This window comes from Erpetoichthys calabaricus, chromosome 3 (genome assembly GCF_900747795.2).
Source record: "Erpetoichthys calabaricus chromosome 3, fErpCal1.3, whole genome shotgun sequence".
Lineage (NCBI taxonomy): Eukaryota > Metazoa > Chordata > Cladistia > Polypteriformes > Polypteridae > Erpetoichthys > Erpetoichthys calabaricus.
Window position 1 is genome coordinate 96355036 of NC_041396.2, and position 26315 is coordinate 96381350.

A 26315-nucleotide genomic window follows, 5' to 3' on the forward strand; every position below is an offset into this window, starting at 1 on the left:
TTTGCACGTTCTCCGGGTGTTTTCGATGTTAATTTTCTTCCTATGGAGTACAAAAGTGGCGTCGCAGGGAGTAGGGGTTTGAATCCGAAGCTTTAGCCCCTACTCTTTGAGAGAACAGCCTTTCTTCCACCAGTGCAGCGTTGTTACATGCGTGAAGGACTGCAGGTAAACTACACAGTTGTTGCCATATATGTTTAAGTAACAACATTATCAGAGTGAAGGGGCTAAACCCTTAATATGTGAAAAAGCTATCGACGAACCTATAGTACACTGCAGGTTAGCTGCCCAACTCTTCAACTTCCTCGATGTCGGTGTGTTAAATATTTCCTTGATACTACCTGGAAAGGAAAGGCGGATACACTAAAAACAAACACATTATAATGATGTACGGCGCTAAGTGGCAATCGATTTCTTCAGTTTTTGAGCGTTTGAAGATTGCACGCTCGGATGCATAACGAGTTCAATAAAAGAACGGATTAGACTTGTAACCAAGTGTCATATTCTAAAGGGGAGGCGCTACGAACAAGTAAATCTCTGATGTTAAACTCATTGTTCTTCCGATACATTATAACGGACATATCTACGCGCACGGCGAGGGGAAATTTTTTGGCGATTGTCTCGTCTGGGGTCTGCGTCTACTGAGCCATCTGCTGTCCCAGCATGTGGCCAGTAGGTTTAATAAAAGATCACCCGTGCTGACGTCTCTTGTGCATTTTTTCGCAAGCCGATGACGTAAATTCAAGTGCGCGAAGGGCGGCGCGGCGGGCGATGGTCTTTTCCTTGCAGGCATCTTTTCTGACAACTAAGATAACTGGGTCCTGATAAGCCGGTTTTCTGTTGGTACAGTTATTCTATACTAGTGAACTTTGTCATTTTACATATGGAGAAAACTTTAACGGTGTCGTGACAAAGGAATAGTAGATTTACTATTGTTCTCAATATCCGCCGAGCATACGAAGAGAGCAGCTGAGGAGAGTGTTGCTTGCCTAAACTGAAGAACAGGAACTGCATCTGAACTCGAAGAAGTTACCGGTTTCCGCCTTTCTAGTATTCTTTCTGTAGTCAAGTCTCATGCCTATAGCTACGACGTTGTTAACCCACGCTGAGACGTGGCTGCGTCGTCTGGACTACCTGTTCAAGCCCGGGACTGTGGTGCTGGGCGCCGCAGCCGCTTTTCTGTGCTACCGGTGGAGAAATAAAGGCGAGGTTAGTAACTGTGTGGAATCCTGTGTTCATTATTGTAAATACAACCTTATATCCCAACCAGATCCCCCTGCCCCCTAATTGTGTCATACATCCCCAGTGATCAAAGGTGGAATATTACAAAATTAACTGTTAGAATGTTAGCAGAAGTAGAATTAGCCTCTAGCCTACAAGATCACATTACCATTGTAGAATTAGCCTCTAGCCTACAAGATCACATTACCATTGCGCATGCGTGCACTTTCATTAGCCAACATGTAGTCTAGTAGGTGGTTTTCTGCGGTCTGCTTCATTAAACATCTTACAAAAGAAGCTGCCTGTTCTTAAACCTTCATCCCACTTGTGGCTTTTAGGGTTGAATCGTTAAATGACTCGAGTAGCAGTTGAATTCTTTCTTTGTTATTGTTTGATCGGATTTTTTTTATTACCGAAACGTTTTGTTTAGCATATTTTTTGGATAAGAGAAATCAAGTCTAGATTCAGCTGCATAATTCCGTTTCTCCGCTATTGAATGGCGAAGTGCTGAATTTCAGGCGTCGATTATTTTTTCTTTGAATTAATATCTCCTTAGAAAAGTTACGAAGTCTGGCCTGTGACGCAGAAACACCGTTATTTTTTATACATAGGTGAGGGCAGGTTGCAGGATCTTAAAACTTTGTACCACACAAATGACCGAATACGGTGTCATTGTTATTTATCAGCAAGAGTTAATGATCATTCTTTTGGTTGTTTCATGAAATATAATTTTGCACAATTTTACAATCAGTTTCCTAGATGGCTTACAGCCAGGTTTTGTTCCAACAGTTTCTTAATTACTGCTCAGGCATCATTTCTTCATTTTGCTTCATTTTAGTTAACTCTTGCTTTCTCCAGAACATTCTGATGTGGCAATGCCTCTGCTCACTTCAAATAAAAGCTGCAGCATGTTTTTCGGACGACAGAAAAGACTGTAGGACTGAAACTGGACATTGAGTTCCTGTGCGCATTGTAGGTCAGAAAACGAGCCTGAAATATAAGCAAAGACTTCACTCACCGTTTTCAGTTATTACCATCGATGAAGCATTAACAGACATAGAAACAGATTCTATCCTACTACAGTCACTATCTCCTCCATTCAGTATAAATTATGTTTATTTTATACAAGACTTACTATATTATTGAGCGGGAATGCAATTCTACTTTAATATATTCTTTTGTATATCTGTGTTTACTGTATGTAATGTTGTTTTAGTGTCATTAATTCTATGTAACTTGTTATATGTATGGATGTAACGCCAAGAGAAATACCTAGCAACTATGTTTTCTGGCAATAAAGTTCATGCTCAAGTTAAGTAGATACATTCAGTGACGTGCGGTGGAGTTCATGGCTGGTGAGGCACTCCTTCAGATTTACAAATATATGATCCCAAAAGAGTAGCTTATTCACTATTCAGTTGGCAGCATGCACACGACTTCTGGTTATGTTTCATATCACATCAGCTTTCTTTACACATATATAGTTAAAGTACATATTTGGCTAAGAAAGAACGTTACGTTTATAGCGGCGAGAGAGAGCGGAGATAGCGCATTTGCTCTGCACCCTCCATGTGTTCTAGATTTGCCGTTGCAATTCCACAATTCATACTCATTCAATACAAATTAAAGTATAGAGTGGTATACAAAAAATGGATTTTAATTTTGAACTTAATTGAAGTATTTAGTTGTTTTTAAAAGATTTTAATTCTTATGCTTTAATCAATTTTAATACAGACCGTTCAACAAAAGAATAACAAGAAAAACGAAAGAATATCTTATTTAAGGTCAAAGTTTAGTTTTTAAATATTATATTTTTTTTAGTCTGATCCCATTTTTTATAAAGCTAAAAACCTTTTATGGTCTTACCTTTATTTGTAAATGAAGTCCATGCGCCTATCCTTCTCCATGAAAATCTCAGTCACTTTCTTGTAGCAGTCCTCCTTGTTTTCCATCTATCCATTATCCACCGCTTATCCGAGGTCAGGTCGCGGGGGCAGCAGCCTAAGCAGGGAAGCCCAGACCTCCCTCTTCCCAGCCACCTCCTCCAGCTCCTCTGGGAGGAACCCAAGGCACTCCAGGGCCAGCCGGGAGATATAATCCCTCCAGCGTGTCCTGGGTCTGCCCCGTGGTCTTCTCCCAGTGGGGCATGGCCAGAACACCCCCCCAGGGAGGCGTCCAGGGGGCATCCTAACCAGATGCCCGAACCACCTCAACTGACTCCTCTCAATGCGGAGGAGCAGCGACTCTACTCTGAGTCTCTCTCGGATAACTGAACTCCTCACCCTATCTCTAAGGGAAAGTCCAGCCACCCTGCGGAGAAAACTCATTTCAGCCGCTTGTATCCGTGATCTTGCTCTTTCGGTCACCACCCAAAGTTCGTGGCCATAGGTGAGGGTAGGAACGTAGATCGACTAGCAAATTGACAGCCTCATAGATCGACTAGTAAATCGACAGCCTCGCCTTTTGGCTCAGCTCTCTCTTCACCACGACGGACCATTGCAGAGCCCGCATTACTGTCAACCTGTCAAACTCCCGTTCCATTCTTCACTCACTCGTGAACAAGACCCCGAGATACTTGAACTCCTCCACTTGAGGCAGTACTGTGCTCCCAACCCGAAGAGAGCATTCCACCCTTTTCCGGCTGAGAACCATGGCCTCGGATTTAGAGGTGCTGACTCTCATCCCCGCTGCTTCGCACTCGGCTGCGAACCGCTCCAGTGAGAGCTGGAGGTCACTGTCCGATGAAGCCAACAGAACCACATCATCTGCAAGTAGCAGAGACGAGATTCTGAGGTCACCGAACAAGACCCCCTCCCCTCCTTGGCTGCCCCTAGAAATTCTGTGCATATAACTTATGAACAGAATCAGTGACAAAGGGCAGCCCTGGCGGAGTCCAACCTCAACAGTAAACAAGTCCGACTTATTACTGGCAATGTGGACCAAGCTCCTGCTCCTCCTGTACAGGGACTGGATGGCTCGTGACAACGAGTCTTGTACCCCGTACTCTTGGAGCACACCCCACACGATGCTTCGAGGGACACGGTCGAATGCCTTCTCCAAATCCACAAAACACATGTGGACTGGTTGGGCAAACTCCCATGCCCCCTCCAGGATCCTGGCCAGGGTGTAGAGCTGATCCAGTGTTCCATGGCTGGGACAGAATCCGCATTGTTCCTCTTGAATCCGAGATTCCCCAATCGACCGAACTCTCTTCTCCAGCATCCCTGAATAGACCTTACCAGGGAGGCTGAGGAGTGTGATCCCCCTATAGTTGGAGCACATCCTCTGGTCACCCTTCTTAAAAAGGGGAACCATCACCCCGGTTTGCCAATCCAGAGGCACTGCCCCCTTTGTTTTCCTTTAGTTTTAAAAATCTTAATCTTCCATTTTGGCAGTCAGTCGGAACAAAATATAAAAATAAACGGACCGCTGCAGTGCACTTGACTTTCTGATATCGCTAACTTATTGCTGCTTAGAGCCTCTGCGTAGAAGAATAGCAGCAACACGGACCTGTTGGGCTCACATGCGCCCCCTTTGGTGCGGCACGGTACTTACTGTCTGCCTCACCTTGCGCCTTTTCACTGCGGTTTTATGTCCGATCTGCAAGACTAAATATGTCACACACATTCATTAAAGATATTAGCCAGACTGTGGAAAGTCAGGGTGTATAATAAACCTGTCGGCAAACATTATATTGGTGACATACAGAGAGACAGCAACAGGCACGCGGCAATTGCATGCATCAACCCAGTGTGTGAGGGACAGCACAGTCCGAGGTGAGGTGAGGCTTGTTACTACCACACCTCACATTTCTCCCCTGTATTTGAACAGGAAATGCGCAAATTCATCGATTTTGGTTAAAAAAATGATCAAAATTATTGGAATCATACGGAAAACAAATTAATAGGATAGACCAGTAGACAAATTTATTTGTTATAATTATTAGTTTTTTTTTTTTATTTTTCATGATGACAAGAGCCTCACCTACCTGCCCTGACCGCACGTCCCTGGATATATTCACAATTTTTAACTGGTTTTGTTAACCAGCTCCCAATTAACAGTGAGATGCAAATGTTGAAGATAATAGGCCCTAGGCTCTTTTCTGTCATGTGTACAGAGAAATACTTATGGAACCAGGTGTTCACTGTCTAACTTGGTGCCATACATTTGTGTGTGTCCAGCTTGAAGTTTCTGTTTAATATTCCATTATAAAAGTTATGGAAGAAAAACAAGTGAAATACTGAAAATTACTAATATATTCTAGGCCACAAATCATTTGGATGACATCCTCAAAAAGGAAAATCTACAGTATAAAACTGACATGAGGGGACCAAATAAAAACACTAACAAGTCATAAAATTAAACCAGATCTGTGATTGGTAAGGACCCGACTTTTAATTTAATTGGAATAAAACCTGCAGCCACAGTGGACCTCAAAGACCAGAACATCAGTGCTTTACAGGCTTATCAAACTAATATGCTATACTGAGAAAGGTCAGCCCCGGCTCTTATCTGTTGCAACAAGAGATGTCTCAGGCTTTGTCCACATCATTATGTTCTCATTTAAAAATCAAGTTTTTAAACGAAAATGATTTCCCTCCACAACAGTATTTTCACATTGTTTACTAAAGTATCTCCACCCACACCTAAATGACAGAAAATTCACACTTAATTTGTTTGCTTAGCAGACGCTCTTATTCAAAGCGACTTACAGAAGAGATGAACTGTTGTAGAAAATACCCCATAAATAAAGAAGAGTCTTGAGCCATTGTTACATATGAACTCCAGACTCAGGCATCCTTTATTTACATTTACAGGTGGAGTCTCACATGCTCTTGTTAATGCAGCATGGCAGAATGAAGAACTCTAACAGAGCACTTCCTTTAATCAGCTAGGTTCATTTACATATAATGACTATGCAGCATTTCCGAACACACCTGTCAGCATACAGATAAATGGTATGGCCAAATATTATGCAATGTCATGAATCATGCAAGAGTCATGGAAATATCTGCTGAAAAGAAATAAGACTTCTCATATGTAAACTTTTATCAGATAACAAAATATATAAAGTTTCATTTTATATATGATCAGATTTTTTATAATTCAAATATGCTGGTACAAATTAAACAATATGGTGGTTTCAAGTACATTTTTGTCTTACAGAAAATAATCGAGTAAACGTTCGGGTATTAAAAAAAATGAACATCACAAGTGAAGAGCTCAGGACAAAATACAAGCTAGTTCCAATTTCTAGGTTACAAAACCTAACAGCATATGATGTAGCCGTTCGTTTATCCTGGGCATGCGCAAATTGGCAGAAACAGGAAGAGGAAGTATCCTCCACTCTAGACACTTATTTGCATCTTACATTTACGCAGTGAGAACAGCAAAGGCAAATATAAAAAAACAATCTTGTTTTATTTGGAATTGACATCTAGGTGGAATTGTTACTGAGTCAAGTTGCCGAGAAGACGTAATGAGTGGGATCCAGTTAGGGAAGGGTCACATAAAAAGCACAAACCAATCAGAGCACAATTAGAGCGTGCACTTTCAAAACCCTTCGTTTTCACACATCCACAGGGCAATACTGAGCTGACCATTTTCGGAAATATACGTATCTGGAAAGCATTTTCAAGTCTCTGTTTTCGGGGGGTTCTTTTTGGAGGTAGAGTGGATGAAAGGTGAAAATGGACACAAATGTCTGCTTTTTAAATGAGAAAATAGTAGTGTAAACATGGCTTTAGTGTGTGCATTAATGTATAAACCTTCCTTAGACTACATGTCAAATTTGAAGTTCTTTACTAAGAACTTTACAAATCTATTGCATGTGTATCTTCAATATTCATCGAAGTATACAATTTCTCTCCAAATATTAAAGGACAGTGTTTAGCAAGTCACATATACATATAATTAGATGTGCTGTGCTTTACTCATTAGGTTGTAGACTTCAATAATGAATGCATAAGTGACTATCTAGCCTCTTGTCTGTAGCAGAAGGAGGGTGACAGCACTTCATAACTAGGGTGGGCTGAATAATGCACAAGATCTTAGGATGTGAACACACCAGGAAACTTGAAAGTGCATGGGCAGTCAAGCCCATAATGCTGTATTGAATATCACTGTGTCACCCTGTAATCAGAATATAAGTTTAATGTCACTGTGCTCTGTACAAAAATTATTTTATAAATCTACTCACATGTACAGGCCAGGGGCTCTCAGCATTTAGAACTGCTAGGCAAGCATTTGAAGAGAGAAGGGGACAACTACGAAAATGGGCATTGTACTGTTTCTGTATGTTAGAGATGAAATTGAAGCCTCTCCTTTCTTGTTTGGAACCTAAGTAAGGGCCTGCACGTGGAGAAAACGGTATAAAAGACTTGGACAGCAGCCGAACACCTTGAAGCGAACGGACAGATGGGTGGTAATGTCATCCATCCTGAAAACCCTTCCATCGCAGCGACGAAAAATGGCAGACTGTACACATCGAGATCCCACCTTAGTAATTGTCTTGCCATTTGGCTTCCTCGTCTGTAATGCCGCGTAAATCGTCATTAAAGAAAGCTAAGTTATTTTCTCTTATGTGATTTTTTTACCACCGTATCACTATGGGAGGGATATCGCCTTTTTACATTATATCTATATATCTATATATAAAGCACTTATTCCAATTAGGGAGTTATCACCACCTACAGGAAATACAACAGTAAAGTCTGTCTTTCTCATGTGCACAGGTTCCTGGATTAGAATCCTCTGCATTGTTCTTATTTGTTAAAATATGCATCATCTGACAGTTTCTGTTTGCCACTTGTGCAGTACTCTGAGATGTCGGTGGTGAAGGGCATTATATGAATTGAATACTGCATCTCGTATTTCCACCTTGAAATGCTGAACCCTATATTTTACTCAGAATACAAGTATGGTTTGCTTACATGTGAGAAGATAAAAACAGTTTTTTTCAGATTTATTTGGTCCAATTCAGAGTAGCCGGGAGCGGAGTCTATCGGATACAAGCAAAGAATCAGTCCTGGTTAGAACATCTTTCTTTCCATTGCATGGCCCGCTCAAGCATATTAATACATGGCCCCTTTAGACTTACCAAATACGTTAACCTATACGTCTTGGTGAGGAAAAAGGTGAGAATGTGCAAACCACACACAGATAATGAGTGGGATCCAAGAGTCAGCAGTGCTAACCAGTGTGCCTCCTTGTCATCCCTACCTAAAGACTGCACATTCAAATTATCTTTTCACATTGCATTCTTCAGATTTATTGTGCCAGCCTAATAGTTTTTTGGCTGGCATGATAAATCTGAATAATGCAATAAATTTTCCCCTTGGGATTAATAAAGTTATCTATCTATCTATCTCCGATTTGTGGCATATGTGTGGCTCAGGTTAGATCTCATCAGAAGTACTGTGTACAGGTTTGGTCTCCAGCCCTACTAAAAATAATAATTTAATAATTTTTTGCATTTATATAGCGCTTAGCAATTGCAGGTTAAGGGCCTTGCTTAAGGGCCCAACAGAGCAGAGTCATAGCAGCACTGGAAAAAGTCCAGAGAAGAGCGACTGGGCTGAGTCCAGGACTATAGGGGATGAGTTATGATGGAAGATTAAAAGAGGTCTTTCAGTTTAAGCAAAAGGATATGAAGCAGATACATTCTTGATACGACTAAAATTATGAAAGGAATTAGTACAGTGGATCAACTTTAAAATGAGTTCAGAAAGAACACAGGGACATAGTTGGAAACTTGTTAAGGGTAAATTTGCACAAGTTTTTCTTCACACAGAGAACCATAGACACATGGAATAAGCTACCAGGTAAAGTAGTGTGATAGACAATAGGACTTTAGGGACTTTCAGTATGAGACTTGTTATTTTGTGGGATTTCGGTGGATAGGATTGGTGAGCTTTGTTGGATTGAATGGCCTGTACACATGTAAATTTTTCTGTTTTAATGTTCTTCTAATGTGAGAATAATAAAACAGCTTGTAGTACATTTAGCCAGTTAATGTGGAAAATAAAGATTTTACTATTTTCTCAGATGGTACAGTACATCGCAAATCAATGCATGTCATGCTTTTTGTGAAACTGGCCCATATAAATGAACATGGGTGTGTAGTACAGTGTGACCTGTGATAGGCGGGCATTCCATTGTGAGAAATTTCCTGCCTTCCACCCAGTGCTTGGCCTAAAACTCTATTAAATTTGCAAGTGGATATAATTCAATTTAAGGATGGATGAATTAGAAATAAGCTAAAGTGAAGTGATTGATTTAGTACTGGTAGCATGGACTGGTTTGCTGCTCACTTTGCAAATATTTAAATTCTAACTTTGTTGTTCTTGCTTTAGACCCCCATTCTCGTCTGTAGTGATGGCTTCAGGGAGTTCCTGGAAAGATGTTGTCCGGCAGTAAAAGAGCGGTACCGTCCCACACCATGGTGCTGGGGTGGGAGACTGCAGACCCTTGTGAGGGTTGTCATCAAATCAAGCCCACAAGTCACCTACAGAAAGTAAGACAATCTACTTTCCATATTATTTGTTTTCATTTCATTATATGTTTCAGCAGTTTTCTATTTATTACAATATATAGGCTAAAGTTTAAAGCCAGTTTTTTATTTTTGCTTTTGTCATATATTTCTTCTTGTGGTGGCATCATTCAGGTAGAAATATGGAAACACGTTAATGTTTCTCTTGTTTTGCACTATTAATATAAATATATTTTTTATCTGATACGTCAATCACAAGACATTCCCTACATTTGCCAGTAAAATACTGTTGGTTAGGGTGGCACGGTGGCGTGTCCTGCATGGAGTTTCTGCGTGTCTGCGTGGGTTTCCTCTGGGTGCTCCGGTTTCCTCCCACAGTCCAAAGACATGCTGGTTAGGTGGATTGGCGATTCTAAATTGGCCCTAGTGTATGCATGGTGTGTGGGTGTGTTTGTGTGTGTCCTGCGGTGGGTTGGCACCCTGCCTGGGATTGGTTCCTGCCTTGTGCCCTGTGTTGGCTGGGATTGGCTCCAGCGGACCCCCGTGACCCTGTGTTCGGATTCAGCGGGTTGGAAAATGGATGGATGGATGGATACTGTTGGTTAATATATTATGTGCAATAGAATGAAGCACATCCTCTTAAAAATGTATATTCTCTTTCTCCAGTTGTACTGTAGTTGGGGCACAAGTTCTCAAAACACAAAATCCATCTATGTAAAGCAACATTTATTAGAGCAATGGTGGTAAAAATGTAATAGTCTTCTAATATTTTACATTGCAAATATCTAAGCCAAGTTTTGGTTGGACTGAATGATCCATATTTGAGAAGTGAATGCACATACATATTTCCTGACATTACTGATAGGCACACAGACTTCATGGTGTGTTCAGGGATGCCTAAAACTTGCATATCTGTTGAAAACTTAAATGTCTCTCCTGTATACACAGTACATACAGTGAATCAAGGAATTATACAGACCCCCTTGACTTTTTGCGCACTTTATTGTGTTGTAGATTTAATTTTAATGGATAAATGTGAATCAGAAATTTCAGATTTTATTCATAATAAATTTGCAAAGCCTTTTTGAAAACATGTTTTCACTTTGTCATTATGGGTTATTGAGCATAAATTGATGGGCAAAAATGGCAAATTTATCCATACAAAATTAATTCTACAATGCAATAAAGTATGCAGAAAGTGAAGGGGTCTGAATACTTTGTAAATCCACTGTATACATACACACAGGCACATTTTTTGTGATAGAGTACCAACACGCAGAGGAAGATGTCACAAAGAAGAAGAGAACTAAAAGGGTCTGAGGAGGACCCACTTTGGTAAAACCAAGGGGCATCTCTTGCTATACTGATGTTCACTACCCAAGGACTAGAAGCACCCCAGACATGGGCCCACTGTGAGTACAGGTTTTTATGCCAACCATCCTTTTAATTGGAGTCCTATCTTATTAAGGTATTGTGTTATTTCCCAGTTTCTATGGCTTCAATAGAGGAATTATAAAACTGGGTTTGGCATATTTCTATCATGATGTACCAAGCATTTCTGAATTGACCTTTTCTTTATCTTGGTTTTTAACATTTTCTGCATCCTCATAATCATCACTATGAACAATTTTTTTCTTATCCAGATGATTTGGTTATTTAATCTACTTTTTACTAATGTGCTTGTTAGTGTTTATGACACTGACGTAATTGCAGCCCTTTACTTATCAGTGTTTTTTGCCCTGGTGTCTACTCTGCATGTTGTATATCAGCAGGATACAATTAAGGGAGCAAAGTCCTTAGAAAAAAAATCTGAATTGGAAAATTAAGTCATGTTTCTACATTTCTTATATGTGTTGATCTCACACCACTACGCATTTTTGAATGCATAGTAAGAGAAGAAGGAAAAAAAGACCAGCTAATTAAACAGTGAAGTCAATAAGAAGTAAAATGACTCCCTGATTGTGAAACTGAGTGGGAAAAAAAAATCTGTGGGCCAACAGGACTGAACCTGAGATGGACAACATTATAAGATTGCTCAAGTATAAGGAGATCCCTCAATCAATGTTTCAGTGAGAGGCCTTCTGTCAAGGGGAATTTATTTACTTTAAGCCTACGTGCTACAGAAGCGTTTGCTCAGAATCAACTAGATACCTACTAGGGTGGTGAGAAGAGGCCATAAGTCAGCAGGTTTTCCTGTGTTTGACACTGAGGAGCTGAGGCCAAAGCAAAAAAGGGGAGTTTGCTCTTTTACATACAGGAGACTTCAAGAGTGCAGGGAGACCTGAGACCACTAGTGGGAGCTCTGGATTAAGGCTACAGGGCTTTCCTTGGTGTATACCTGAAGTGGTTCCATGGATTGCCCTGGAAATGGCTGGTGAAGGGAGAATAAAGCCAGCTGTGACCAGATAGTCTGTTACCTTGGAGTTGGGTAGTGAGATATTGTCAGAGGCACAACCTGGCAGGCAATAATTGTGGCTATGTGGACACATCCATCATGTTTGCTATATTATTCAAATGTGTAAGGAGAATTGTAGTGGCCTGGACACAGCACAACATCTATATTTCCTTTTATGTAAAAGCTATCTTTTATTCTATTAAGTTGCACCTGCACCTCTACACCTTTAATGCTATACACATCACCAACACATTAAAAATCTACTACTGTATATAATAAACCCTTACTGTCTGTGTGTGTGTGTCCAGTGCCTCTGAGTAATCTGATTGATCAGTTTAGAGGCTCAGTGGTAGGGATGGTCATGATATAATGTGTTAGAAATCTAAAGTTCAATTCCTGATTGTCACAGTTTTTATTGTTACAAAAAAAGTAGTTAAAATAGAGCATTTCAATGACAACAAAGCAAATAACATACCAAGCAACACTGGGTCCCTAAATGCTAACAAGATGCAACCTGAGTCACCTTCAAAGATGCGAAGTATTCACAAGAATACAAATGATGTTCTCACAGTGAGTACTGGAGATTCTTCTATCATTGGTGGTAGTGAAAAAGCAAAGAGGAGGTGAGCAAGGTGCCTTGGAATGACATTGTCTGAGAACAAGGCCTTTTGGGAACATGTTTGAGAGAGGAAGTGTGGGGCAAGAGAGGTTGAGACACATGAGGATACTGAGGAAAGGTATAGGAGGAATGCTGAGGGTACACGTAGGGCAAGAGATATCAAATATCGAAAATTTTTAAAATTTGTTCTATTACCTGTCAGGTAAGTGTAGCTGCTTAGTGTTGGATTGATACTAAATTTTTGACTTTGGTATTGAAACCATCTTTTGGACCTCAGTACCAGTGCTAAATCAGTTCTGAAGAAAATCAGAAATTACTCCATAACCCTCCAGTCTTAGTCCAGCCTGTTACACTGAACCACATCAAAGCAATACGGAAGGAAAAAGGAGTGAAATCGCTCACATGTCAAAGCAATGTGGGCTGTCCCCTGAAAATTCCTGATCACACTGCACTTACATCACTCTTCATAGCCACCTCGCTGGTGTGCCATGCCATGCATCGCTGTAAAGTAATACATCTCAGTGAAGTCGTAATTGCTTTGAAGTAGTAATGGGGAGGGGTCTCCCATGAACTTCAGATTGCATCAAAAATTAAGGGGTTGGAGGGGGAGTCTGTGATCTCCCAATGGTGGAGCATTTCTCTTGGTATCACCCTTCATAGCCGCATCCCAGGTGCATCACGCTGAACTAATCACTGCATCAAAGCAATTATGGCTGGAGGGGGTCATAAAGTCTTGAGCATGTCAAAGAAGTATGGATGGGGGTGAAGCCTGGTGTTTAGTCCTGGAACCAAAAATACCAATATACTGATACGGTACTAATTTTAATTTTGGGTTTGCAGTACATTTTCAGTACCAGTATACTGCACAAAAGTATAGCTAGCAAACAGACAAAACAAAATGGCTTCTGCACTTTGGCTTTGTTGAAAAAATAGATACAAATGTGCTGTGTAATGTTGCAAAATACCCTGATGTGTTAACATTGCTTAATACCTGGAAAAGATTTGGGATTAAAATGCTCAGAGATCTTTATATAGACAACATATTTGCATCTTTTGAACAATTACGTTCCAAATTCAACCTCCCAGCTACACATTTCTTTCACTATCTTCAAATTAGAAACTTTGTTAAACAGAAACTGCCCGATTTTCCTCACCTTGTACCCTTCACCATGCTGGAAAAAATACTGCTCAATTTCGAGGAATTAGACACCATTTGCGCTATATAAAAATTCTTATCAGAGTCCCTACCTTTCAAAGATCCAAGAGGACATTGGGAAAAAGATCTCTTAATCAGTATATCAGAAAAGGAGTGGAAGGTAGCAATACAGAGAATTCACTCGAGCTCCATATGCGCAAACCATAGAATTATTCAACTCAAAATTATATATCGAGCCCATCTGTCTCGCTTAAAACTGTCCAAAATGTTTCCAGGGCAGGATCCAACCTGCGAACGCTGCAACCAAGCTCCTGCCTCACTGGGTCACATGTTCTGGGCCTGCACCCAACTAACATCATTTTGGACAAAAATTTTTAAGTGCCTTTCAGACAGCCTTGGTATCACAATCCCTCCTAACCCATTAACAGCTGTGTTCGGTGTTCTTCCAGACGAACTTGAAGTGGAGAAGGACAAGCAAACGGTGATTGCATTCACTACACTTTTGGCACGCAGACTTATTTTGTTAAATTGGAAGAATCCTAACTCTCCTCTGATAAGTCAGTGGGAAACCGATGTTTTATATTATTTGAAATTGGAAAAAATCAAATTCTCAGTTAGAGGATCTGTACAGAATTTTTTCAAAACGTGGCAGGATCTAATCAATAATATTTTAGAATAAGAGAAATTATTATTACCACATTTATTTCCCTTCTCCTTTTTTTTTATTTACCTATATATATTTCTTCCTTTCTTATGTTTATTTTTTTGCCCTATTAAAAAGCCTTAAGCAATTCTCCTTTGGCTAAGCTCTCCTTCTCAAGGGTGGGGTCTGATTTGTCTTCAATTCATTTTTGTTATAAATTAATCTATATGTATGGAATGACTACAATAAAATTAATAAATAAAAAAAAAAAGTCATAATGTATTGTATCTTGACAACATTTTAGGTAACAGTATAATGATGATTCTGAAATTGTTCTAGATGTAATTTTAAAGAAAAAATGAACTGTCCACTCTAAATACAACTAAAGCAGATTTTTTTATTGTCAGTCCCCTGTACTGTCCTTTTACTTTCTCTCGAAATTCAGGTAAGTCACTATAGGCAATTCAAATGGGGGTCAGCCTCCCTGTTATATTTGTCTGATGGCTCTTTTAAATGACACAGGAGAATCAGAACTACAGTTACATTGGTGTTCAGTTGTTTTAGATAGTAAAGTGCTTTTAATCTTTTTTTACATGCATTTTTTAGTTTCATACCAAAGTGTAGAATTTATAACTTCCTTAAATGGAATACAAAATCGTGAATAGGAGGCCTGAATTTTCTGTGGCACACTAAAAAATATAGGAAAACAGAAGGGTTACTACACAGAAGTAACCCCCCCCCCCCCCCCCCCCCCCCCCCCTTCATAGGAACACATTTCATGGGTTAGCAAATATATAACAAAGAAAGGATTAAATGTTTGTAATAAAGCTGCGCAAAGCTCCTGAAGTCCAACATGAGAAGACCTAAAGCTAAAATTAAAGAGCTTAATTTCCATGGAATATTTTTAATTATATGAAATTTTCTAAATCAGTGTATTTGTGTAAGGCAAATTTTGACTCAAAATATAAAACATATGGTATTGAGATTTCTGAAATCTAGTAGCAAAACAACAAGAAAAAAAACAGTCAACAGAATTTGTTGAAGTCACAGGAGGATTTATCAACATAGGTACAAATATTTAATTAAGAGAAAGTATTTTTGGTCCTTATAATTTTTGAGTATGTTGTGTAAAACACAAAAATAGAGCACATAAATGTAATACATTATAATTAAATGTTATAATTCCTGAGTATGTTGTGTGAAACGCAAAAATAGAGCACAAAAATTATATACATTATAATTAAATGATGTAACACAATAAAAGTTGCAGCTGTCTCAAGGAAGTAGAGTATATTTCTGAATGCAGTTAAGCTATAAAAAGTTTAGTCTTGCACTACTACAACCCACATAATCTCCTGTTTTCTTTTTAACAGTAAAATTCCAGTCTATTACATATATGGTTATAAATATAATTTATGACTTATGTGCTTTCCAGTAAGCATAAATGTACCATGCTTTGCATTTGGGCCATGTTGAGCATCGGCACCTATATATCTTAAATGTTCTTGCAATTTTCTGTTCTAATTCTCTGACCACTGGTAACTTTTTATCTATCTACTAGTCATTTAGCCCGTTACAATAACGGGCGCTAGAACAGTAGTGCATAAACATTAGTAGGAACAGTCTACAGTATATTAAATGGCAAGGGACTTTGACCCCATTCTTTTTGTTGGTCGTATTTTTCTTTCTTTCAGCCTTTCTTTTGTTGATGTTTACTTGCTGAGCTGACCATTCTTCGTGGGCTGCCGCCGTGTATTGTGTGTCTTTAATTTTCTGTGACAGTAATACTGTCTTGTACATCCACTGGCTTGAACGTCCGTAATATACCTTTAATTTTCTCTGGCGGTAATACAGGCGTGCGTGTCGGTAATATGCCTTTAATCTCCTCTGACAGTAATACTGGCTTGTATGTGGCTGTAATATGAGTCACTGTATTGTGTACCTTTAATTTCCTCTCGCAGTAATACTGGTTTGTATTTCCGTAAAACGCCTGTAACTTTCTCTGACAGTAATATCGCGCATCGCACCGTGCCCCGCGCATGCGCACTTCATCAGAAGACACACACACACGGACACCTGGACGAACACAGGGATTTTATTAAAGAGGATACATATATGGGGATGGATATTTGAGGAGTAAACCGCAACACAATGATTATATTTAATATTATGTACATTAATGAAACATCGACAACAAATCAAATTAATAATATATTGAACAATTATTATAAAAGTAAAGTTGAACAAAATCGGACTCTGCAGCTGCATGAATAAAAAGTAAAGTACCATTAACGGAAATAGTCCAAAAGTTGACAGAAATCTATGTTTTGTACCTAATACTTGTATGCAACATTTAGTTGACCTAAGTGAAAGCGTACTCGGGTTATCCTGTTTACATACACACACAGCCAGATACACAGACATAATTCCAAAAATAGTATTTTCTGACTCAGGGATGTCTGAAACATCAAGATTCATCAAAATCTCTAAATGGAATTTTTGGAGGTTTCCAGTACTTTCCCATTGCTTCATATACGAGAAAGTCAGGGAGGTCTAAACATCGAGATTCATCAAAATCTCAACATCGAATCTTTGGACTATTACAATACTTTCCCTATACTTCTTATGTGAGAAAGTAAATTAGTGTGAGTAGTTTATTCTTTTTTTTATAACTAGCTGCGCTACCCATCTAAGAGAGGTTGAAATCTAAGTAATCAATGTAGACTTCCATGTTGCCATTTGCAGTGCATGATTCAATGCATGTATATTTGTTACATGCTATGGTTTTTGTAAAAGTAGTGTTAATGTTTGTGATCCGCGATCAGCTGGAATGATAGAGACATACAGTACTGTAGAAAAAGGGCGGACACACAGATACTTATTATTTTATTCAGGGGAATTGTGAAAAAAAACATGTATATGCATCAATTACTTATGCAGAACTTAGAACTTAGTTCAATAAATATAAAACTCCTTTTAAAAACATGTTTTTACTCAAATGGACACTACGCCAGCAAAAATAATGTTGACTTGAACAAGAGTGGGGTTTTTTTTCTCATTTTTCTTATTACAATTCATATATACTGAACCTAGTACTTTATACATTAATCCCTGACATTTTTTGAAAATTCTTGTCTGTGTTTTTCTGCATTTGCAGTGAACTGATTAAAACTTTAGACGGAGGCCAGATTTCTCTTGACTGGGTAGATAATTCAGGAAGTGTACACTACCCCAATTCCACCACCCGTCCAACAGTTTTGATCCTTCCAGGGCTCACTGGGAATAGCAGCCAAACATATGTTCTTCACGCTGCGAGTCAAGCAACCCGCCATGGCTACAGGTGAGAAAGTCATTCATGTCCTAAACTTTTCTTTCAATTACAAGGATGTTCTGAACCACAGTTACTCCTTGCAGCAAATGGCACAAGATAGAAAAATACACTACAAGGAATCCCAGTGTGCTTACTTCTACCTAATGTACATGTTTTTAAGTTGAACCAATGGAAAATAACATACCATTCTCTGAACTGCTTATTTAACTCAGACATGCAGAGGGCCTGAGCATCACTAGACAGGGCACAAAGTAGGCAGTGCTGCCACCTCACAGATCAAGCGTGCTTGGTTTGATTTGCATTGTCCATGTGAAGTTTGCACATTCTCCCAGTGTCTATTTGTGTCTTCTCCAACATTCCCAAAGATGTGCTGCAGGCTACATTTACTGGCAATTCCAAATTGTCCATTGTGTGAGAATGACTGTGGGTGCATACGTGAGTGGGTTGTGTTACAAGCAGATGCCTTGTTTAGGCCTGTTTCTTGCCTTGTGCCCAGTGCTGCTGGAATTTGCAGTTCCCCACCAGATTAAGCAAGTTTTCAAATAGGAAACTTATGAGCTTCCTTGTTTTTGAAAACACCCCACATACTTATGTTAGCTTTGTCAATATCAGCAAGTTTGGGATAGTATTAAAGGTGTCAACGATAAATGCACAACACAAAAGATCGCACACAACAAGGTTTGCTTTACAGCAGAAAACAAGTACCACGGACGATGAAGTGTAGTGAGTGTGACTGACAGTTCAGTCATTTCTTCTTCTAATAAAAATCCACCTTAGTATCTACTGTTTTTACATTTTTGCTTCAAGTATTTTAAAGGGTTAGGAGATGTACTCGTGAGTAAAATGTGTACAGAGTAGCAATAACATAATATGTTGTCTTCAACACCTATAAAAAGTATTCATCTCCTTGGACGTTTTCACATTTTATTGTTATGCATCATTAATTTAGACCACTTTGCAGAGATCTGTTTAATGACTCATTTTCTGTTGATCAGCGTCAAAAAAGCCAAATGAAATCCACTGTCTTTCAATAATGTATAGCAGATACTGCCAAGGGGGTGAATACTTTTTATAAGCTCTGTAGTTCTAATGCAGTTGGAGTTTGCAGTTAGGGTTCACTGCATTATAACTAAAAAAGTAAGTAAAGATTTTCCTGTGGCACATGTTAATGGGCAAAAATGAGGAAATATTATTGCCTAGTCATATGATGGTACATTAGACTCCTACGTGCAACTGGTTAGGGTCTATTTATCCTATAGCATAGCCCAGGTGGCATGTGGCAGCCTTCTTTCTGATAATGTTCATGTTGATGGAATAAGACCTATATTATCCTCTTCAGACTATTAAGTGGAATCTTTACCATCTTGATAAACACTACTCTCTGCTGCAATTTGGTGTGATGGTGATGTTTCAGAACGATTAAGATGCAGTTCGCAAGAACCTGCTATGTAGAAGAATAAAATGCTCTAAAACATTGCCACTCTAATGGGGCTCAAATCATGATATATTTTGTAGTAGCCGTCCTCCAAGACCCCCCCCCCCCAGCTCCGCCCGCGTAGTAGTGAAAAAGGACAAACTTTTGTCAAAAAGACGAGACATACTCAAATAAAGGTTTGGGGCAGCCACCCGTATAATCTGGTATCCTGGCTGCAAAAGTCGTTTTATGTAAATCAACAGCACTGGTGTGCATAAAATTGAGTCCAAAGCAAGACTGAGGAATTAGGACAAAGGGCAGGGTTTTAAAGGGGAAGACAGGAAGTGAGGTCATAAGGATCAGGGACGTGTTTGTTCTCCATTGGTTTGGGCCCGGACGTGACGTCAGAGGGGCCGGAGCCAGTAAGGACTCCTTCCATTGGCTCGGTCCCGGAAATGATGTCACGAGAGCCAGGTGGAATCTCCCGGTAATGGTCTGCAGGCAAGACAGAAAAAGAGTCAGTGCACTCTGCCACCTCCCGGCATATCTCAGAACTGCCGTCACTCAAGCCCTTTAGCTGCCTCCCATGCGCACGTGTGTGACACTTTAAAAATCAATAAACAGGTATCGCTAGCTATGTGGAGGCAAGGTACACTCCAAAACACAAAGGTAGAGCGACTCAAACAGAGGTTGGCGCATGAGTAAGGAGGGCCCTGCCCTGCTCCCTACTCCTGATGTCATGCATCCAACCCTCCCCAGCACCCCCTATGGCGTAAAGCCTCTGTCTTGGTGTAGCCCGAATATATCGCTCCTGCAAGCGAACTATGATTCATAGCGTGATGAGAGCAGTCGCAAAATCAACCGGAATGTTCAAGCAAATTATAGAAAAAAGCCTGATTTAAATCTGTTAAGTAGTTCTCTCGTTCACTAGCTAAGCGGAGGTAAGGTACACACCCTGAGACTGGCGTGTGAGTGAGGAAGACCCCGCCTCCCTCCCCTCGGTCTGCTGTGTCTCTCTTGGATTCTCGCAAATAAATCAGTACCACATGAGAACTATGATACTTAGCATGATGAAGTCGTACAATCAACCAGAATGTTCAAGCAAATTATAGAAAAAAACACAATCTAAATCTGTTAAATAGTTTTATCATGAAAAGCAGAGAGACATACAGACAGACGTTGGATTTTATATATATATATATATATATATATATATATATATATATATATATATATATATATATATATATATATATATTACACTGCCTGGCCAAAAAAAAAATGTCGCCACCAAAAAAAAAGGTCACACACTCTAATATTTCATTGGACCTCCTTTAGCTTTGATTATGGCACGCATTCGCTGTGGCATTGTTTCGATAAGCTTCTGCAATGTCACAAGATTTAGTTCCATCCAGTGTTGCATTAATTTTTTACCAAGATCTTGCATTGATGATGGTAGAGTCTGACCGCTGCGCAAAGCCTTCTCCAGCACATCCCAAAGATTCTCAATGGGGTTAAAGTCTGGACTCTGTGGTGGCCAATCCATTTGTGAAAATGATGTCTCATGCTCCGTGAACCACTCTTTCACAATTTGAGCCCGATGAATCCAGGCATTGTCATCTTGGAATATGCCCGTGCCATCAGAGAAGAAAAAATCCATTGATGGAATAACCTGGTCATTCAGTATATTCAGGTAGTCAGCTGACCTCATTCTTGGAGCACATACTGTTGCTGAACCTAGACCTGACCAACTGCAGCAACCCCAGATCATAGCACTGCCCCCACAGGCTTGTACAGTAGGCACTAGGCATGATGGGTGCATCACTTCATCTGCCTCTCTTCTTACCCTGATGCGCCCATCACTCTGGAACAGGGTAAATCTGGACTCGTCAGACCACATGACCTTCTTCCATTGCTCCAGAGTCCAATCTTTATGCTCCCTAGCAAACTGAAGCCTTTTTTTCCAGTTTGCTTCACTGATTAGTGGTTTTCTTACGGCTACACAGCTGTTCAGTCCCAATCCCTTGAGTTCCCTTCGCATTGTGAGTGTGGAAATGCTCTTACTTTCACTATTAAACATAGACCTGAGTTCTACTGTTGTTTTTCTTCGATTTGATTTCACCAAACGTTTAAGTGATTGCCGATTACGATCATTCAGGATTTTTTTCCGGCCACATTTCTTCCTCGAAGACGATGGGTCCCCACTATCCTTCCAATTTTTAATAATAAAGGGACAGTTCTCAACCCAATTTTAGTAGTTTCTGCAATCTCCTTAGATGTTTTCTCTGCTTGATGCATGCCAATGATTTGACCCTTCTCAAACAGACTAACATCTTTTCCACAACCATGAGATGTGTCTTTCGACATGGTTGTTTAAGAAATGAGAAGCAACTCATTGCACCAGTTGGGGTTAAATAACTTGTTGCCAGCTGAAAGATAATCGCCCATGCAGTAATTATCCAATAGGAGGCTTGTACCTATTTGCTTAGTTAAATCCAGGTGGCGACTTTTTATATATACATATATATATATATATATATATATATATATATATATAAGAGAGAGAGAGAGAGATGTATAATAATGTCACCTTTGAAACAAAATACTAAGATCTGTAAATTGACTTCATCCATCCATTGATTACTGAACATAACTAATTAGCTAATTGTTCTGGGGAATTAGAGACTAGCACTGCAACATCGAATACAGATAAGATTCCTTTATTGTGATTGCATAACACATACAATGAGATTCCAGTAAACTACCTGAAACGATGCTCAAAGCTGTACTTTTGAAAACCACACATCTAATATTCTTACATATACAGCTCACACATTACACAATTGTCAGCATCTGCAAAAAAATGGTTTTTTTTTAAATATTGTACAATTTAAGAAAATAAATAAATGATTAATCAAAATGCACAAAACTTTTGTATATCAATTAATTAATGGATGTACTTATATTTGAATATTATGATTCATTACAAAACACCACACTTCTCTACTCTTCTGTAATGCATTTATTAAAGTGCTTTCACTGTTACAGTATATTTGCATGAGTATATTTTGATGAATGATGTAGGTATGGAAGTGCAAAGTAGTCCGGTCAATTCTCAGCAAAATACTTTGATTAGAATTAAAACAGGAATTAATTATTTATTATTAAAATTTACTTATTTGGCTTACTCCTTTATGCAAAGCGACTTACAAAATTTGAGATAAATTTGGTTACAATTCTTTTGTCCTATTGTCCTACTGGACAACAGAAATAACAAGTGACTTATTTTTTGAGATTTAAATCTGTGTCATCAGAGAAGTTCAAAAGCCTTAACCACCGCACTGTTTTAGGTGCAGAATTTCCTTTTTGAAATGTGGAGGTAGTACCACTTTCCAGTTTTAACTTGGAAATGCAATTTCAGAGCTGTTAATTTCTGCTAATTTTCCTTAAAGTCAGACCTGTCCTTATCAGTACACCAGTTTTCAAGTCACTAGTGGGTAAATATTTATAATGTTGTCACACTCCTTTTAAAATGCTTTCCAATGCATACAAAATACAGAATTATCTTCATTATATAAAACAACTTCCTTCCACATAACATGATCAAACCTGTATAACCCAGTTCACGATCCTTGGGGCCTGTACTGGTAGCAATGAGTGGATGGCAGAAACTGATTCTGGATGAAGTTCACTGCAGGACCAACTCACACTTGAACTCAAACAGGGTCAATTTGAAAGCACCACTCAATATAACGTACACTTCTTTGGTGATCTACAAGAAAACCCACAGTACTAGTAGGAAAACAAACACAGACACGGGAAGAGCATGTAAACTAAACATGGGCAATTACCAGACACCCTGGACTGGTGAGGCGGCAGGACTCTACGACTGTGTTACTGTGCTGCTTAATTCCATTCTAATAGAGTATGTCAGATTTCAAAATGATTAAGTAGGTACTTGTATGCAGTTCCAAATTTACAAAGCCAAGTGTTTATGAATCAATGTGAAATGCAGTGTCATACGTTATTTTGTATTCATCAATATTTATCTTCTTCCTTTGACGTTCACAGAGTAGTTGTTTTTAATAACAGAGGATTTGGAGGGGAAGAACTTCTGGTAAGTGGAAAGAAATTTACCTTTGAGAATGTTGTGAGGATAGTGTAGTACGCTTTTGACTAAATAAGTAATAAAATGTCGTCTTTTTGTTATCAACTGCAAGGAATCGAAGCACTTAGGGCAGTGCTCACACTCTCACTTTATTTGTTCTCCCTGAGACAATAGCAGTGAATATAGGATGTTGGGATTAAAAGCTGCTAACATGCAGTTAGAGAAGATATCTTTGTTAGCCTTTTTGTGGGCCTCGCCTGTTGCATTTGTTCCATCCCGGAGTGAACCCAAGAAAGCTTCCATTTATTGAGCTAAAGGATATCCACTTCTAGCTGACAGAGATCATCGTTAGTTGAGTAGCAGATATTTTAGCTTGCTATCCCAATGTCCTTTGTTCACATCTCAACTTTGCTGTCTTAGTGTGTATGACTAGAGAGAGTGAATACGAGTGTTACACTGACCAGTTCCTCTGCAGTGACATTTGTATTGGCAAATCTTGCACTATTGCTTTACTGTGTATCTATTCAAAATGAACAACTGCTAATGTGAGACAGACTTGAAGTTTATCCTGATAAAACATACAAACATAAAGAGTGACTTGTTTAACCATTTATACCCCTGAGCTTGTGTAGCTCTCGGTTAACGCAATTGTCTTTTCACTGTCCTCTGCACTGTCACATTTTCTGGAGAAACATTCTACTCTGTTTAGGAATCACTAGTCACACAGTGTATAAATGATATAAAAAGACTGCAAAACATTTTAAGGAAACTGGAAATATACTGATAGAAAAGGAAATGTGAATAAGAATATATGAGACTGTTTAGATTTTCCCATAAGCAGACTGGCGCTGCAATCAAGAAATGGAAGATTCATTGTATTGCCCAAACATTACTGTACCTACAAATGGATGTACATTATAATTTGATACCCAGAAAAGGAGACTCCAGTGATCACCTTGAATGTCCTTTAGAGTTCATAGTCTGGGGGGATCATGTAAAGGTGTATCCAGTGACACTTTCAAAAAGCTCATCAAAACAGGATCGTATGGGAGAGTGTAAAGAAGGGAACTATTTTTCACGTAGAATAATTTAACATCCATCTAAATCTTATGAGTAGGCACAATCGTGAAAGAGTTAAGTGTTTAGAGAAATGGTCTTACAGTCAAATAAGACGGAGGTGGAGTTCTTTGGACAAAATTCAGTGAGCTGTTTGTGGCACAAACCTAACACTGCTTATACCCCAAGAAAAACTAATCCTGCAGTGAAGAAAGATGATGGCTGAATGAAGTTGTGGGTGTACTTCTCATTACCAGACTAAATGACCTATTGAAGGAGAATTAAACTTGAATAGTGAATATCATGTAAATTTCAAAGGCCCCTTTTCCATTTGCTGAAAACCTTTCAGCTGACCAGTGATCTCAAGAACAAGCACAAAATGACACTGTGGTATCTTAAGTAACAAGGTTGATGCCTTTTAGTGTCTCAGTCAAAGTCCTGCAATCAAACCCAAATAGCATCTGTGGCAAGGTTTGAAAATTTGCAGTCCACAAGCATTGTTTCAGAAACTATAATGAATAGTAGCATGTCTGCCGAAAGGAGTCTGGAGACACCTTTGCCAGAAGAATAACAGATGTTATTATGGGAAAAGGAGAGTTCAGCCAAATATTAACGTGTGGCGTTTAGATGTTAAAGTAAGCAGCAGTAAGTGTTTTGGTTTAGGACACCTTTCCTACAAATAACATTTTTTTCTTTTAAAAAACATAATTTTTAAGCATGTGAGCATTTGAAATCCTGCAAGAGAGTCTCAGTTCTATTGCAGAACCTGTGTATGTGTTTATGTGTTATGTTATATACAGTATGCATACAGTATATTATATATAAGCTCATTAAATAAATAAATATACACATACCTCTATGGTCTGAAGGCACACCAGAATGACAAAAAGGAAGACATTACACAGACATATTGCATTGGTATAAATGAGACTCAGTAGTGTTTCTTGACACACTTCATCTGAATAATTTGTTAATTTTGTCCAGGCTAAATTTCCCACCACGGCCTAGTCATTTTGGGCCTATAATCATCCACTGTCTCTAATTGGTTACAATCTCTCTCTTACCACTTCACCACCTAACAGCTAATGTGTGCTGAGTGTACTGGCACAAAAATGGCTATTGTTGCATTATTCAGGTGGATGCTACACATTAGTGGTGGTTGAAGTGGCTCCGAACTCACTGAAACACCTTAAGTAGTGAGAAAAGTGCTATATAAATGTAAAGAGTTAATTATTATTATTATATATGCAGTGTTCACCCACATACACAAGACATTTCATAGGACAGCACAGTGGCACTAGGTAACAAATCCTACAACCAGTCTTTGTACATTTGGAGACTGCATATTCTTCCTATTTCTAGGCAGATTTGTCTCCTTTATTCCTGAAGACATTGTGATTGGCCCAAGCAAGAACGTTGAGAATGTGGTGGCAGAAAATTAGTTGCGCATACTCATCTCTCCCTTCAAAATGTAATGCACCATGTCACTGAGTGGTGCAACTCGGCAATACCAGAGAGAATCGGTTGTGCTTTTTAGCATTTTACCTTTGAATTAACTGTAATACATACTGTATGGTTTTCCCTTAATGTTTGTCTGTTGAGTGTCTCCCTCTCCCTGTTTGTGCTTTTTTTCCTTTCTATCCTCCAGTGTTGAATAATGTTCAATATTCAGTTGGAATTAACCAAACTATTATGCTTGTTATGTTCTTATCCAGACTCCAGTCACTTTTTGTGCAGCTAATACCTCAGATTTAGAACATGTGGTTTCACATATCAAACAACAGTTTCCTCAGGCCCCTCTCATGGCTGCAGGTGTTTCACTTGGTGGGTAAGTAACAGAGAGAGAGGCTGTTGTAGCAGTGGATATTTACAATTGAAGAATTA

The 26315-nt window shown here is 39.1% G+C and overlaps 1 protein-coding gene and 1 long non-coding RNA gene across 2 annotated transcripts in view; both read left to right on the forward strand.

Moving 5' to 3' along the window:
* LOC127527070 (uncharacterized) overlaps positions 1–26315 on the forward strand; it is a 251752-nt gene that overhangs the window by 107976 nt on the left and 117461 nt on the right. The gene's annotated exons all lie outside the window — the stretch shown is intronic.
* LOC114648261 (phospholipase ABHD3-like) overlaps positions 740–26315 on the forward strand; it is a 46227-nt gene continuing 20651 nt past the window's right edge. Inside the window, exons 1-5 of the mRNA XM_028797202.2 lie at positions 740–1206; positions 9573–9733; positions 17680–17862; positions 23339–23384; positions 26147–26259. Of these exons, the coding sequence (XP_028653035.1) occupies positions 1072–1206; positions 9573–9733; positions 17680–17862; positions 23339–23384; positions 26147–26259 (638 nt within the window). The 5' untranslated portion in view covers positions 740–1071. The remainder of the gene's footprint in view (positions 1207–9572; positions 9734–17679; positions 17863–23338; positions 23385–26146; positions 26260–26315) is intronic.